Here is a 16859-nt window from a genome sequence, read left to right on the forward strand (position 1 = left end):
TTACACGCTCGAGCTTGTCTGAGCCAAACAGCCCTGCCCAGGGGCTGCGCGATGCCCGTGTTTGCACCACCGGCCGTTCAGATTGTGCATCATTAGTGAGAACAAACGTACCTGCTCTTTAGGCCATGCGGCCATGTGTGTTTCTCTGAGCTAGACGTCCCCAGCCAGCTCTTCCACCCGACAGCCCCTGGCACAGGGAACTCAGGGCTTGGTGGTGTAAGAAGATTGTCACAATTAAAGTTTTCTGTGTCCGGCTTGGATCCGAAGCGAGCCTGGCTCAGGGTCCTGCACTCAGAGCTCAGCAGCCCGGGAGCGCTGCCGCACTGAGCTGTCAGCGTGTGCTCCAAAAAATACCTGGGGTCTCCTAGCAAGGAGACGGTCACACTTTCCTTCACCGCTAGAGGGCGGCCCTAACAAGCTACACAGGAGTTTGGATACTCGGATCAAGGTTACTTCTGTCTACACGGTTTGTCCTGCCCCAGCCCTGAAGCCAGCCCCTTGGTCCCTCTGACCCACCCCCAGCCTGGCTCTGATTGCAGCTCACCCGCAGCCTCGCCCTTGGCAAGATTTCTGGCAAGATCTGGGCACAGGAGACGTATGTCAGGGGTGGAAAGAGACCACGGGCACCGGGACCTTGATAGACGTGGGGGGGCACTGAGAGGGCCATGCCCCCCACTTTGTCACATGGGTGTAGTTTAGGGGGCAGGGGTAGCACTGCCCCCCCAAACCTGCGAGCCTCAGGCAGGTTCGGAGTGATACCGGCAGGGGCTGCGCTTCACGCTGCCTGGCATCGGGGGGGTGCATGGCCCCCTAACCTCCCCCCCGTTCCAGCACCATTGACGAGACCCTGCAGTCAGATGGGTCTGCGCACAGCTTGGGGACAAAGCAGAGGAGGCAGCTGTGCCCAGTGCTGGGGTTTCGCCTCGTGCGCAGGCTCTTTGATTCCGCACAAACGCCGGAAATAGGGAAACGTAACCAACGGATGAGTCCTGAGCTGGGCCCCCCACCCGCCAGCAGCTCAAGGTCCCATCACAGCAGGGGGACCAGCTCTACCTGCCCCCTTGCGGCCTTCCCCTGCTGCTCAGGGCCATATTTCATTTCAACCCCCCCACCCCGGGCCTCACTTATATCTCCCAGCTGGGGTTCGGAGCCAATCACTAGCTGGTGGCGCTGGATCAGCTGGGTCCCAACACCCACCTGCTGGGCTGCTCCCTAGGCCAGGGCTTGCTGTCCCCGGCTCTGCGGGGGGCCTTAAAGGGGCAGAGATCGGGGAGCTGCACATAAACAGAGCAAGAGACAGGCCCTGCCCCCAAACAGACAAGACAGACAATGAGTGGGGAGGGGAGATGAACTGTCCAGGATCCCACCCTGCCTCCTAGGCCTGTGTGCGCCCCGCGCTGCCTCCCTCTGCTACCCACCTAGCGCCCTTTCCCTCTGGGTTTGCTGCTTTGTTCCACAGTAGCTGGGGGAGGGCTGGCAGGCCAGTGTGAACGTGACTGTTTAGACACGGGATGATTAGAACCCCTGTGGACGCTGGTAGGGAAAGGGTTAACCTTATCCCCAAAGGATGGAGCCCAGCTGTCTGCCCTGAGTGCTGGGATCAGGGTTGGGCCCCCACCTCCCACACAGTACAAAAGGGGTGTGGTGCCGGGGGCTGGCTTTGGCTGTGAGGGGCAGGTAGATGGGGCTGTAGGCAGGGAGCTAAGAGGAGAATAAGGAAAGGAAAGGGATCTTTTCTCCTCTCTGGGGCTTGGCTGAAGCTAAGGAGGTGTGAGACAGGTACCTATTGGCTGAGATAGATCAGCTGCCCCAGGGAACTTGCGCAAAGCTGGCTCAGGAGATCTCTGGCCCACTGATGCTCATTTTGAATACATTGTGGCATGCTAGGGAAATTCCGGAAGACTGAAAGAGTGCTCATGTTGTGCCAGTATTCAGAAAAGGCAAGTGGGCCGCCCAGGGTAACTAGTCTGGTTAGTGTTACATTTCAAGGCACACAGAGAGACGTTAGATACAACCATAACTCCTCTTGCTGGAAGGCTGCAACTTAACAGGACTTTAATTCTTAGAATCCAGAACAATGACACAAGCCAAAACCAGAGAGAGACAAAGCAGGCTGCTCCCTACAAACAGAAAGGTGCAACTCCCCCCACTTTTCTCTAGGCAGTCAGTCTGCAGACAGGCACTGATCACCTACTTCCCGACAGAGCCCTCTAACCTGGAAGGACCAGGAAAACCTCTGAGAAGTTAAAGTGACGATTGCTATTTTAACACAGTTTTCAATACATGACAGCTTGACATCAATCAATCCCAGGGGAAATAATGGAAAAGCTGATACAGGATTTAATCAATAAAGAATCCAAGCTAGGAATGCAGTGCATGCCAGTCAACGTGGGTTCATGGAAAATAGATCTTGTCAGGCAAACCCAATTGCATTCTTCTGGGAGGTTACAAGTTTGGTGGTTAAAGGCCACTGCATAGGTGTAAGAGATTTTTTTCAGGTGTTTGACTCAGTGCCACAGGACATTAACACTCTGCAATATCAGCGGAGGACACGGTCAGTGGATTAGGAGCTGGCTAAGAGAGATCTCAAAGGAGCTGCCGACCGTTACGTGCAGGGGTTTCTAGAGGGTGTCTGCAGCAGGGATCAGGGCGAGGCCCGCTACTGTTCAGTACTTTCATCGATGGTCTGGAACTAAACGCAGAACCAATGCTGGCAAAGGGTGGGGGGGACAACGATGGCGGAGGGGGGATAATGATGCGGCTGAAGCTGTCAGGCAGGGCGAGGAATCACTTGGGAAGCCGGGCCCTTCCAGCAAAATGCATTTGAACCCACCCACGCACAGGGACGCACATCCAGGTCCAAGGAGTGCAGCCAGACCTCCAGACTGGGGGCCAGCCTCCGGGCCAGCTGTGCCTCTGAGGGGGCAGTGGCCACACGCCCTCCCAGAGCCATGCTGCTGCAATGGGGCTAAAGAGCTCCTCAGAGTATAAACGGGGAGGGGTGAGCAGGCACAGGGGGGATCCAGCCCCGCTCAGTGCTCCTACAGGAATACTGCAGCCAGTCCTGGGCCCCACCGCTTAAAAAGCCTGTTGAAAAACTGATGCAGAGAAGAGCCCAAAAAATGAGTTGAGAGCTGGAGAAAATGCCTGGAGTGGGAGACTGCAAGCGCTCGATGTGTTTCACTTCGCCAAAGGGGGCTCGAGCGGCGATTGGGTCACCCTGTGCCCGTTCCCTCCCAGCGAGGACGTCCCCGGTGCTAGCGGGCTCTTTGAGGGGCAGAGAACGGTCAAACAGGCGCCGCCGGCTGGGAGCGGAAGCCAGACGCGCTGAAATCAGAACTAGGGCCCACGCTTTGAAGAGTGAGGGTGGCAAACTGCCCAGGGAAGCGGTGGGTTCTCCTGGGTGGCCTCCAGTCCAGCCCTGCTGTGTTAGCCAGACACAAGTTCCGGGGTTCGGTCCAGGGGTCCCTGGGGGAAAGTTAAGGGCCTGTGCGGCACCGCAGGCCAGACTAGAGGATGGAACGGTCCCAGCTCTGGCTGGAGGAATGGCTATTTCTGCCTGACCCACCAGAGGCAGATGGTTCTGGGTGCTTGCACATCTCTAGAGACTGGCAGAGACCATCTGAACTCCCCCGGGGCAGGTACGTTCCTGCCACAACGACCGGGACTAACCCCATGGCCGTCTCGTCCCTAGGGGTGTCGGGACCCTGGCTCTCGGGCCTTGTTGAGTGCACAGAGTGAACTCGATGGCTCCTGCGTGGGGGAGGACGCTCACCCCTGTGCTCACGGCTCTGCTCTGGCCCCCTGCTTGTGTCTAGGCCCTGTGTGCCCTCTGGCACAGCCCAGCCCACGCGGCACTGACAGCGGGCGCTGCAGGAGAAGTGGCTGAGGGTCTGTTCTGCCAGCCGGTCGCGGCCCCGAGGCAGCCTCCCTCACCAGGGGGGCATTGCAGCTCTTACCCTGCCAGATCCTGCAGAGTGCGGGTAGGGCCGGAGCCATGGTCAGTCCTGAATGCTGGTGCCCTCTGCTCCCCAGCCTAGCCATGGTCCCTGGGACCACCTGGGACCGGCAGTGATTGCTGGTTGCTCAGCTGGGTGCTAAAGCCGGGGGTTAGAGCAGGGATCGGTGCCACCCCCGCCCCTGGTCCCTGGGTGGGCAAGGAGAGAGAAGTTGGGTTGTGGCCTCCCCAGCGGGCCAGGGCTCTCCAGGAAACGCTCAGGGCCCCAGTGCTGTTGCATGCTGCACCCGTGAGCTTTGGACTAGGCAGAGTTGGTGTGTCAGCTGAGTGGGGGCAGGGAACCCAGCGCTCTGCCTGTGGAGACACTCCAGTGTGTCGCACTTGGAGCCATGACTCCTGGGTCCTCTCCCCAACTCTGCTGCTGATTTCCTGAGCGGCCCGGGGCAAGTTACTCCCTTGCTCCGTGACTCAGTTTCCCCATGGGAAGGGTGGCTAATAACACCCCTTCTGCCTCCTTTGGGGGCACCCACCCAAGTCCCTTTCCTGGAGCAATGCGCTCAGTGGGGGTCTCTGGTGCCTTCTCTCTGCCGCCCTCCTGCCGCCCGGCCCTGCTTAGGGCTGTGAGCAATGCTGGGATGCTGGTCAAACAGAGCCGCCGGCAGCTCTGGGCCTTCGTGCGTCTCTTCTAAAGGCCACACACTCATCAGCAAGTCCCACTGTGCTCCTGGGGAGGGACCTGTCACCCCCGTCCCACTGTACAGAGGGGGAAACTGAGGCACAGAGTGGGACCAAGCCCTGCCCAGGCTCACACAATGAATGGGTGGCTGTTGAACCCTGGAATCCTGACTCTCAGCTCCTCCTGCTGTAACCACTACACCCCACTCCCCTCCCACAGCTCAAAATAGAACCCAGGAGTCCTGGCTCCCAGCTCCCCTGCTCTGACCACTAGGCCCCACTCCCCTCTCACGTGGCCCCAGTGCACCATTGTGATGGCCCGCAGCACCGCGGAGCTCCCTGCGAGGTCAGCGTGTAACCGAGGGAACGGGGGGCCGACATTCTGCGGGGGAGGTTCCGGGGGTCTCGGAGAGCCCTGGCTGTGCGGGATGCTCACACAGCCACCGCCATGCTCCCTGCCAGGGCGGTGCCACGCTGGGTCCTGCCCAGCCTCTCCGCTTCCTTTCACTTCAGCTCCCTCCTGGCCCTGAGCAGCCTGTTCTTCTCCTTCCCGTAAGCAGGGCCGCCGGTTCGAACCCCCACTAGGACGGCACCGGCTCAGCAGCACCGGGGGCTGTACCGTCCGCCTGTCCGTTCCTCCGGGCAGCAATTACGGCTCCTGACGGGCAGCCGGGACCCCCAGGCGCTTTCCATACGGACAGGCGTTTACCCCGGGGCCCGTAGCCAAAACCTCTCCCGCTGCGGCCTCCACCCCAGAGGGGGCTGCAATCTGCCCTGCGGCGACCCTGGCACGCGTACAGGCTGCGGCGTGCTTGGAGCTGCTCCAGGGAGAGGGGGCTACGAGGATGAGGTCAATCCCAGAGGGGCAGGCACCTTTGTGACCCAGCCCTGCAAACCCCACCTGCCCCCGAGCCCCAGGCGGTTATTGATCTACACTTCCTGGAAGAAGCCAGCTCCGCCCCGGGCAGTGATTGGCAGGGGATCAGAGGGGCCGCAGGGTGATCTGGCCTGGCTGGGACAACACCCCCCTCAGAGATGAGTCACCCGGGGACAAGGGCAGCCGAGCAGGCCCAGCGAGGGCAGAGGGCATCTGGCTACAGAGAGGGGGTGAGGCCCGGGAGTGCCAGGCCCCGCTGGGCATGGAGAGAGGGCTGGGCTGGTCCTGGTGAATTTAGCACCTTAGCCCGTCCCCACGCAGACGGACCAGCTTGTGCTATGGGTCAGAGCCCCCTGGGGTGTCAAGAGGCCCAAGGCCTGTGGGGAGCCAGCCGGGTAGGGGAGGGGTCTTCGTTCGCACGGTGTTTGTTTTGGGTTCAGCCCCAGGCTGGGGTGGCCCTGCCAGCTGTAGATGGATCTCACTGGCCAGCGAGCAAATCCCCCAGGAGTCAGCATTGAAGGACAGAGCGCTCGGCCCCTGGACCTAAGCCTTGTACGCTGGCCAGCGCCAGTGAACCCCCTGCACAGCTAGGCGGGTTCGCCCCATTTTACAGATGGGGAAACTGAGGCGTGGAACCAGCGCAAGGTCAGGGACTGGCTCAGCCGGCGGCAGCGCCGGAGTTGGGATTAGAGCTCAGGGCTGCGCTAAGCCCGTCTCTCCCGCACCCCCACTGAGCCCCTAACTCCGCCACGGCATCAGCTGGGCAGGGCCGGCCACTCCTGCTAGGGACGGGCCGCAGCCCTGGCCACCAAACCAGATCAGCTGAGGCTCAGAAAAGTCTGGGACCCTTCCCCGGGTTCTTTTCACTGGGTCCGTCTCCACGGCGCCTGGGGGCGGGCTCCCCGCCCGGCACCACAGACTTGTCCTCGTGCTTTGTCAGTGCCACGGGGGATCTCAAGCCCACCCCCACCCCAAGGCAGGAGGGGCCGAGCGGGAACGTCTGCACGAGCACATGTCCGGGGCAGTGGAGACTCACCCGCTGCGGCCTCTGGCCAGCAGACACGCCCCAAGAGCTGCCAACCTCGGTGCTCGTGGGCTGGCCGGGAATCTCCCCCCCAGCAGGAGCAGACAGGTCAGCGAAAGAGCCTGCCCAGGGATCAGACCAGCGCTAAGCCGGACCCAGGAGGGAATCTGCCCAGGACCCCAGTGTTAGCAACCCCCTTTGACTTCAGGAAGAGGGTCAGGGATCTGCAATGGCCCCACGTGGCCTCTGTCTCCCCCTTCCTCTGGGTGCTGGCACCTGCCCCAGCACAGCCCCATCTCCACCCCTGCTGGCGCCTTTCTCTGCCATCCAAGCACTGAGCGGGTCTCCCCCTGCTTAGCGTCCAAGCTGCACCAAGAGCTCGCTGGCTGTGGGCTACCACCCTCTGCTCTCCTTCCATTTCAGATGCAGCTGGCTGGCCATCCACGTGTCCCTGGCTTTCCCTCTGGTCGCGGGCATCCTTTTCATCCCAGCCGTGACCAACCTCCTGCTGGCCAGCTTCACGGACCCCGGGATCCTTCACCGAGGTAACAGGAGCATGGCCCGGGCTCCGAGGGGCGGGACAGATGGGCTTTGCTGTGAGGGCTGGCCGCCTCCTGAGGGCTCTGCATTGCTCCCTGGCCCGCCAGCTCTCAGGCTGGCATGTGCCTAAAGTCACCGCCCAGGATCCTGCAGAAACCTAACCTACGGGCAGGACAGGGACAGGCACCCGACTGCCCTCCAGTGCTCCTCCCCCTCCCCTTTGAGCCGCTCATCCACCCACGGCTGCACAGACAGAGGCTAGAAGCCAGCAATGAGCTAATCTGCTTGACAAAAATAACGTATTAAATCCCTGGCCTCTGGGAACTTGGGGTTAGTGACGAGGTGCGAGCTCAGATCCTCAAAGCACAGCCCCAGCCACTGACGTTGGGGAGACTCTTCAGCAGCTGTTAGCACTATAGGGTCTATGACACGCTGTTGAGCAGTGACAGCTACATACAGCAGAGGGCAAGATGCACAGGTGCATTCTGCTGTTCCCTTCAATAACAAGAGCAATGCTCAGTCTCGGGTAGGGTGGTCTGCTCTGGGTTCAAGCAGCACCTCCCCACTACAGAATAAGGGCCGTCCTGGCTGCTGGCAATGAGTCAGAAAGAGCGGGAGGGAAAAAACAAAAGCAAGAAAGAACCAAAGTAAAGTCCCCTCAGAGGCGCACAGCATGTGTGAGTGCAGCGGTCTGCACTGAGCAGAACAGAGCGTGTCCCTAGATGTACAGGTGCAGGCCGCAGGCAGCTGCCAGTTTCTGCCCCTGTGGCCCAGGGCGGGGTGGGGGGTCTAGACACATCCCGGCCTGGAGTGGGATCTGGTTACCAAGCCTCCCGGAGAACAAGGCCTTTCCCTGGCCCTGGGACCCAGGAGGCCTGGAATGGCTCTGTCCCAAGCTGGCTTTGTTTTCCAGCGAGGCTGCGCTGGTGTGAGGGGCAGCCGGGCAGCGCCAGAGGCACAGGAACCCACACAGCCTGGGCAGCGGCAGTGCCAGCACCCCACTAGGCCCAGCCAAGGGCTCAGGCGGGTCTGTCAGGCCCAGCCAGGGCTGTCAGTGGGGGCGGGGGGAGGTGACTGGCATGGCTGTCCCCCCGGAGCCAGGCTGAGGCCCTCCAAACTCCCCACACACCGGCTACAAGGCAGGACACCTCCGAGCCTCCCAGCCAGCGCTGGTGGGATTTCTGTGGCCTTCCACTACAAGCCATTGTCCCCGGCCCTCCAGCATCCTCACCTCACCCGCCTCCAGCACCGCAGATCTCCTGGCAGGCCCCCCACCCCCGCCTGGGCATGGCCCACAGCCGGCTTCTCCCGGGACTGCCTAGCGCCCCCCACTGGGACAGCAAAGCACCGTGGGGCTGGGAGCTGGGTCCCGGGGCTGGGCAGGGGGCAATACACCACCTCCCTTACCCTCAGCCGGGCTTTGGGCCGTACAGCAGGGCAGGGACCTTGTTCCCCAGCGCTGCACCGCCAGCCCTGCTTCGAGCTCCCTGCCCAGCTCCCTCTGAGGCTGGTGCCGGGCCAGGCCCCGTCGCTGGGAGTACAGTCTCACCCCACGCGGTGTCTCCCTGAGCCAGGGGCCGAGGGCCGGGCCGGGTTAGTGATCCAGGTGCTTCGTGTCAAGGAGAGATGCTTCGATCTGCAGTGGTGCCAGAAGTGCCAGTACTACTGCCCGCCACGGACCTTCCACTGCCCCTGGTGCAACGTCTGCGTGGAGGTGAGGCCGGCGGGGCTGCGCTCGGTACCCTGGGCTGGGAGCCTGCTAGCCCACCTGTACGCCCGTATAGACACACCAGCACAGACACCCGGCACACGCAGCTCCGCACCCCGCCCATACACCCGTATACACACGCCGGCACAGACACCCGGCACACGCAGCTCCGTAACCAGCCCATACACCCGTATACACACACCGGCACAGACACCCGGCACACACAGCTCCGCACCCCACCCATACACCCGTATACACACGCCGGCACAGACACCCGGCACACACAGCTCCGCACCCCACCCATACACCCGTATACACACGCCGGCACAGACACCCGGCACACACAGCTCCGCACCCCACCCATACACCCGTATACACACGCCAGCACAGACACCCGGCACATGCAGCTCCGTACTCAGCCCATACACCCGTATACACACACCGGCACACACACCCGGCACACACAGCTCCGCACCCCACCCATACACCCGTATACACACGCCGGCACAGACACCCGGCACACGCAGCTCCGCACCCCGCCCATACACCCATATACACACGCCGGCACAGACACCCTGTACATGCAGCTCCATACTCAGCCCATACACCCATATACACACGCCAGCACACACACCCGGCACACACAGCTCCGCACCCCGCCCATACACCCGTATACACACGCCGGCACAGACACCCTGTACATGCAGCTCCGTACCCAGCCCATACACCAGTATACACAGGCCGGCACAGACACCCTGCACACGCAGCTCTGCACCCAGCCCATACACCCATATACACACGCCGGCACAAACACAGACACCCTGCACACACAGCTCCGCACCCAGCCCATACACCCGTATACACACGCCGGCACAGACACCCTGCACACACAGCTCCGCACCCCACCCATACACCCGTATACACACGCCGGCACAGACACCCTGTACACACAGCTCCGCACTCCGCCCATACACACGTATTCACACACCGGCACAGACACCCTGCACACACAGCTCCGCAGCTCCCCCATAGACTCGCAGTCACGTACACCACCCTGAGCCCTCCCACGCCTGTTCCTACTTCCCCATTAGCTATAGGACAGGCTGGCTCACTGCGGCACTGGGCCAGCGGCTGCAGCTGCCCCGGGATGGGGGCCGAGCAGTGGCCCAGCGGGGACGTGGGCAGCGCTGATGTCGGGCACTTTCCCTGCACACCCAGGAGTTCGACCACCACTGTAAGTGGCTGAACAACTGCATTGGCTGCCGCAACTTCCGCTTCTTCTTCCTGTTCGTGGCCTTCCTGTGCAGCTACAACGTGGTGGTTCTGGCTTCCTGCATCACCTACCTGGTGCTCAACTCCCACCAGGCCTATGGCGCCGAGAAGATCTGTGCGTATCCTTGGAGAGACGAGCCAGGGCTTCCCCCTGCCACGGGTCGCTGAGCACCCAGCCCTGGGCGTGCAGCTGGCATGGAGCACCCAGCCCTGGGCGTGCAGCTGGCATGATGCACATGCACTGAGCTTCACCCCACACAGGCCAGGCCAGGCTCCAGGGGGCTGGGGCTGATCACACACACACACACACATACACAGGCTGTGTCCCACACCCAGTGGGAGGGCAGAGGACTCGCCCCTCAGCAGCAGCACAATCCTGTCCAGACCTGGCTTTATCCTTCCCTTACTCTCCTGCTGCCAGCATCATGGTGACCATCCCAGCCGCTCTCTACCTGCTGCCTCTCCTGATCCTGGTGGGATCCCAGGCCAGTTTCATCACGCTGGCTAAACGCACCTATGAGCTCAAGGTACGGGGGGGAGGAGGGAGCCCAGCCTGGGGCTCAGGGCGTGTGAGCAGCAGCTGGTGGTGGTAGAACCAGAGGGTAAAAGCTGCTCCAGGCTCTAGTCAAGGGAAATCTGTCCAAGAAAACAATATGTGTGTGTGTGTGTGTCTGTGCGCATACGTGTGTGTGCATAGGGTGCATGTGCATACAACGGGCCCGGGCACGTGTGTGTGTGTGTGTGTGTGTCTGTGCGCATACATGTGTGTGCATAGGGTGCATGTGCATACAACGGGCCCGGGCACGTGTGTGTGTGTGTGTGTGTGTCTGTGCGCATACATGTGTGTGCATAGGGTGCATGTGCATACAACGGGCCCCACACTGGGATTCTTGCCTGCTCAGGCCTGTGTCAAAGGCACCTGTGTGTGAGGCTGGGGGCGCTTCAGGGGGGCTCTGGCTCAGTCCGCTGGGACTGGCTGCTGCACAGTGGTTGCATAACCAGCCCGGTTGCTCCAGCGCTCGCCAAGCCAAGCGGCGTGTGTGTGTTTTGGCGCGATCACACAGCGCCCTGGGAGCCCCTGAGTCGCTCTGGCTCTGAGAGCCGGTGCGTGCGCGGGGGAAGGGGGGCTCGGGGACTGCCTTGGAGAGACAGACCTTGCCCTGCAGGGTCCCTTCCAGGCCATCAGCCGCACCTGGTGGGGACATCGCTGCCGCTGGCTGGCGGGGGCACGGGCTGGAGGCTTGTCCTCAGGAGGGGCTAGGCCAGCCGTGCTCAGGGCACAGCCCTGGCAGCAGTCAGGCCAGGATGCAGCTGACGGCCGCAACGCAGTGTGAGCACCTCAGAGGCATGGCCCTGCGTTGACACCTGCGCTGCCAGCGAAGCATCGTCCTTCCCAGCTGGTTACGCTCTAGCCAGTTCCTGCCTCTGAAACTACAGGCGGTGCAGGTGCCAGCGCTGACCAGCGGAGGGCACCCTGTGTCCCGCCTGTGCCAGAGCCCTGTGGGGGAGCACTGGTCCAGCGCTCCCCAGCTCTCAGCCCTTGTGTCTCTTCTGTCCCCAGCCTCGCGAGGAGGGCAGAGCCAATCCCTTCGACCTGGGATGGGCCAGGAACTGGTACGCGGCCCTGTGTGCCCCACAGGGACCAAAGTGAGTGCAAGGCCCCAGATTAACCCCCCTCCTTTCACAACCCCGTGGCTGTCAGGGCATGCTGAGAACGCAGGCGATCGGCTGCCATCTCTAACCCCAGCCCGGGCGGGGATGGGACGGGCATCGCAGCCCTGGACGGACCAGCCCTGGGAAGCCCCCGCTCTAAGAACTGCAGCGACTGGGCCGAGTCATCGACCACGGATACCTCCTCCCTGGGATCTTATCCCTATTCTCTTGCATTAGCGCCCGGGGCCCCAGCCAGGATCGGCGGGGCCCCGTCGCGCTAGGCGCTGCATAAACGTATAGGAGGACTTGGTCCCTGTCCACCCCGGGGCGGCAGAGGGAGTGAGGGGGACAGGATGTATGAGTGATCGAGGTGGCCACGTCCCAGGAAAAGTCCCTGGACAGGAGCCGAGCTGTTTGCTGAGGGGCTTTCCCGGTGATCCATCCCCCCGCCATGCTGTGCTGAGCACCGAGCGTTACCGATGACTCTCCAAGGGGGGATTTCTGCAGGGAAGGGCGGCCTCCCAGCTGGCCTTGCTGGGAATCTCACCCTCGCCTGCTCCCTGCTGCCTGGCAGAGACGAGGCAGGACTCAGCGGCACTGGCTGGAACAGGGATCCTTTGTGGACACCCCGCGGGTCTCTGGCTCCCAGGCTGGGCCACCCTGGGGCCGCGCTCTGGACTCAGCACTCACGCAGGGGCCAATTCGCCCCCATTCCCAGCCCAGTTGGGGTTCCGCTGTAGTGGGTCTTGGCTCAGAGCCGTCCCTGGTTCTGGTTCTGCATCGCTGGGGCTCTGCCTGTGGACCCTGCTTGCTGTGCCCCAGCAGGTGTGGGAGCAGCTGCCTTCTGCCCCTCCAGGTACATGGTGAGAGCCGCCGGACCAACGGCAGCGACCCGCAGGGGCAGGAAGGTCTCCGTGGCCCGGCTCCTTCCCCCGATGTCACGCCTGAACACGGCACCTCCGGGACTCTCATCCCACCGCTGCCCCCAGGACCTGCCTGGCCAGGGGAGGGCAGCCCAGGTGCGTGGCTACTCGTTCTCTGCCATGGGAAGCCTCCTGCAGGGCAGGGTCCCGTGGGAGCCCCGGAGGGGAGGGCTCAGCCGGGATTACCAGTGGCCGCTGGAGGCAGTCCCAGGACTAGCTTGCACAGCTCTCTCCTTAATGGATCCTGTGCCCCTTTCCCTGCCCGGAGCAAGGGCAGCCTGGCTCCAGGCCTGAGCCCAGCGCCACAGAACACCCTGGCATTCCCGGATCCCTGGCCTCAGGCTGGCACCACAGACCCAGGAATGACTGGAAGCAGCAGCAGCGTCCGTGCCCTCCCAGGTGGGATTTCACCCGCTCCTGAGAGGTGCGGCTGCCCTTAGCCCCTGTTGAAGCTGCGGGGGGGGGGGCATGGGAGAGGTGCCAACGCCAGTGGAGGTGGGCATGTCACTTTCCGTTTGCACCTTGGCTCAGTGCGTCTCTCTGCAGGCTGGCGCCAAGGGGACCTGGTGCCTGGCAAGCCCAGAGAGGAAGATGAACGTGGCTATGACAGGTGAGCAGAACCTCCCAGATTGCTCCCCGTTCTCACCCAGCGTGGCACCCCCAGAGCCCTGCTTTCCTCTGCTCTTAGCTCTGGGGCTTCGCACACATGCACAAAGTCCAGGAGTAAAATCTCCCCCACACACACCCCCCCGAAATCAATGGCAAAACTCCCACTGACTTCAGTGGGGGCCAGAATCTCCAAGCACTTTACAAAGGAGGGCAGTGTTTTCATCCCCATGGTACAGCAGGGAAACTGAGGCACAGACAGGGGACGTGACGTATCGAAGGTTACCCAACAGGCTAATGGCAGAGCTGGGAATAGAGCCTATGTCTCCCAGTCCTCTGGTCCATCCCCTAGGCCACACTGACTCGCCATTTGTAGCCCTGAGGCTTTTCCTTTGCCATTCGGCACCTCAGCGGACAAGGCTGGTGGGAGGTTGTGACAGAGGCAGGAAAAGTCCCAGCCAAGAACGCAGAGGCCGAGGTTTTCGTGTTAAAAGGAAAAGACTCGCCAGGCATGTCGGCGGCGTCACTGGGTCTCTTTTCCACTGGCCACGCGTGAGTAGCTGTCACGCGCCTTGGAGGAAGGTTCGTCAGCTCCGTTCATGGCCGGGCTGGAAGGCATTTTCCTCGTTTTGGTTTCTTGCTGCAGTTGTTGGCATTTCAGCAACCCCAATGCAAAATGTCAGCACAAACATTCAGAGCAATGCTTGGAGCGTCTCCCCCGCCGCTAGCGCTGGCCGACGCGGTTCCACCCTGCAAAACACTTTGTCCCACACTTCGAAACGGACTGAAAACCCTTTCAGTGAACTGGGCGATCTTCACAGAACTGTTTGCTGTTTTCTTCTACCGGCTCCAACTCACGGATTGAGCGGCCAGAAGGGACAATTGTGCTCCTCTAATGTGACGTCCTGCATAGCACAGGACAGAAACATTCACCCAGTGACAAACCGAAATCTATTTTAACAAGAACAGGTTTAGAGTTAATTCAGATCCCACCCCACCCTCCCACCCACGTTTCCTGCCATTTTTGAGAGGTTTACAATCACAGTTAACTATTTTTAAATGTTTCTGCTCCCCAGTTGCTGTGTGAAGGACTCACACAATCAGCAGGGAAAAGGAAATCTGACTAAATAATCTATAAAGGGGAAGTGGTGACGCTGACATATAAAGGAAACTGACAAATGAAAGAGAAATATTTTTTCTCTTTAAATTCTGGTCACCTTCAGGGGCTTTCGGTAGCAATGATGGGAGGAAAATGTGCAGGCAGAAAGGTGATTGTTAAGTTGACGTCACTCTGAAAGCATTTAAAGGCGGCAAAACACCAACATACGTTTAGCAGCTGGATCGTGGTTTTATACATTACTGGGTGGAATGTCCCGTTTGGAGACATTCCATTTGAAATCCATTTGCTGCGAGAAAACACGGAATTTGTGTTTTTACAGAGAATCTTTAGCTTTTACATTTTGGGAAAAAAATAAAACCATATAGTAGGACCCCGGTTTTCCGAGCCTCCATTATCCAGCTCTCCGGATTAACCTAACCAGGACTGACCGCCCGTGCCCTGCCGCCTGGGGCTGCCAGCCAGAGCCCTGCCACCCGGGCCTTGGGCTGTCAGCCCTGGTTCAGGTCATACAGAGCGCCAGACAATGGAGACTCGGCTAAACAGGGTTCTGCGGCATATCACTAAACCGTGGTGCTCCACTGATACCTGGACGTATTGTGGCTAGGGAAACTAACGTTTGGCATTTCATTTGAATGGCGGAAAAACACGGATTTTTATGGCTTTTTATCGGAGAATTTTTAGCTCCCTGCTAATGACCAGTGTAGCGGGGCGGTTACCCGCTCCTGCCTGAGGGGTTTAAAAAGTGTCCTGGCAGGTCTTGAAAGCTGCAGCTTTAAAAGCTGGGCTGATTGGGGAAGCGGCCACAGCTGGGCCACACCCCAATCAGGCCACAGCTGGCCTGTATAAAAAGGCTGTGAGCCAGAAGCCCACACATACTCTCTCTGCCTATAGAGGGAGGTGGGCCTGGCTGCAGGGAGCTAGACACAGGGTACTGGAGTGGAGCAGGGCTGGGGACAGGCAGAGGAGCTGGGGAGCTCCAGCCTGGAAAGCCCCAGGCTGTGGCCTAGCATAAGGCCAATGGGTACTGGGGGTTGCAGGGGGCAGCCCAGGGGTAGGCAAAGGTCCAAACCCCTTTCCCTGTGATGAGCGGCTGATGCTGCAGGCTGCCCCAGTGAATGGGGCTAGATGGAGACTGGGCAGTAGCCAAAACTGAGGCAAAGTGGGGATAGTGGGGTGGGGGTTCCCCAGGGAGGGGAGACCCAGATCGGTGGGGTACTGCCAGGGGGCAGCACCCCAGCTAAAGGGGCAGCGGGGTCCAGGGAGGGACACGAGGGCCAACGGAAAGCAGATCACCGGCCTGCAGAGGGCGCTCCTGGGTCAAAGAGCTAATTCCCAGAAGGCACCAGCAGGAGGCGCTGCAGGGGTGAGTCCCAAGGTCTACAACCAGGCTTTCCTAGAACTCCGCTCAGCGCCGCATGCATCTGTATACAAAGCAAAGGGGTGACCGAGACTGTGCGTTAGCATGAAACCGCCCCGACAGTCCCAGAAATGATGGCTTTGATCAGTGAACGAGCCTGCGTGCAGCTGCCCCAGCCAGGTCTCAGAAGGGTTCCAGGCCCTGTGCTCCCGGCTCGGTGACTTCCCAGTTCTGCCTGTTGGTTAAAGGCTACGTTCTGAACATGAACTGACCTGCCCCCCCCCAAGCCCCCTGCGGAGGGGGTGCAGGGAGTGCCACAGACGGGCACCGACAGCCTCGACCAGGTGCTCAGCAGAGCTGGGAAGCAGGCCCCTGGGTGTTGAGCCCTAGCAAACCTGGCCCTGAGCGCTCAGGAAATCCAGGCCCTACAGGACTTGTCGAAGACCCTGCAGGGGACGGGTGGCAGAGAGGGGACTAGAATCCAGCTCTGCCCCGACAGCAGGAGCAGCCTTCGTTTGCTGATGGCCGTGGCCTCTCCCGGCACAAGTGGGAGCTGCTCCTTGCTAGGACTCATTGTTCCGCTTTCTCCTCTCCGGTCCCAGGCATGGCTGAGTGGCCAGCGATGGATGGCGGAGGCGGCACACACTGGAAATCCCAAATACACCTCAGCAGCAGAGCGGTCTCACCCACGGCCGCGCTCCTTTCAGTGTCTGATATTTAAAGGGACCCCTGACAGCAGCTCCTGGCTTATTCCAGGTACAAAGGTTCCCTGAGAGAAAACCCTGGACAAACTGATGAATAAAGTTTCTATCCCCAAGCACTTTCGGTCCATGTCTCAGCGGCTAAGACCTCAGAATGATGGGCATTTTGGTGCTGGCCTGTAGGGGGCAGCACCCCTCTGCTGATGCCCTGCCTGGCTTCTGCCTGCCTAGACGCCCCCCACCCGTGCATGCAAGCCCTGGTTGGGGGGTGCATTTGGCAGGGCGATGCTAGAGAGCGAGGGATGGAGCTGGGCGCGCGATGGGAAAATCAGCTCAAAATTTGTTATATCAATTAGTCAAGCAGCTGCAGTGCAGGCAGGGCAAAATTCAGCCTCCTCCCCGCACTCCACACCAGGTGGATGCCTGGTTCCCTGGCAGCTAGTGC

General features: G+C 60.9%; 1 protein-coding gene across 1 annotated transcript; it reads left to right on the forward strand.

Annotated features, from left to right (window-relative positions):
- The first annotated feature begins 5010 nt into the window (after positions 1 to 5010).
- Positions 5011 to 16530, forward strand: ZDHHC19 (zinc finger DHHC-type palmitoyltransferase 19). Its single transcript, XM_039486827.1, has 9 exons — positions 5011 to 5185; positions 6958 to 7079; positions 8649 to 8788; positions 10001 to 10173; positions 10476 to 10581; positions 11616 to 11701; positions 12564 to 12726; positions 13177 to 13240; positions 16316 to 16530. The coding sequence occupies exons 1-9, from the start codon at positions 5082 to 5084 to the stop codon at positions 16432 to 16434; spliced, it is 1077 nt and encodes a 358-aa protein (XP_039342761.1). The 5' UTR covers positions 5011 to 5081; the 3' UTR covers positions 16435 to 16530.
- Positions 16531 to 16859: the final 329 nt, after the last annotated feature.

The sequence above is a fragment of the Mauremys reevesii genome, linkage group 9 (assembly GCF_016161935.1).
Source record: "Mauremys reevesii isolate NIE-2019 linkage group 9, ASM1616193v1, whole genome shotgun sequence".
Classification (NCBI taxonomy): Eukaryota; Metazoa; Chordata; order Testudines; family Geoemydidae; genus Mauremys; species Mauremys reevesii.

Excerpts from the sequence above, each read along its gene's own strand:
- ZDHHC19 (XM_039486827.1), top strand. The coding sequence starts at position 5,082 with ATGCTCCCTGCCAGGGCGGTGCCACGCTGGGTCCTGCCCAGCCTCTCC. Across the intron at positions 10,582-11,615 it reads AACGCACCTATGAGCTCAAG|CCTCGCGAGGAGGGCAGAGC; the intron begins GTACGGGGGGGA and ends TTCTGTCCCCAG. Across the intron at positions 12,727-13,176 it reads GCCAGGGGAGGGCAGCCCAG|GCTGGCGCCAAGGGGACCTG; the intron begins GTGCGTGGCTAC and ends GTCTCTCTGCAG.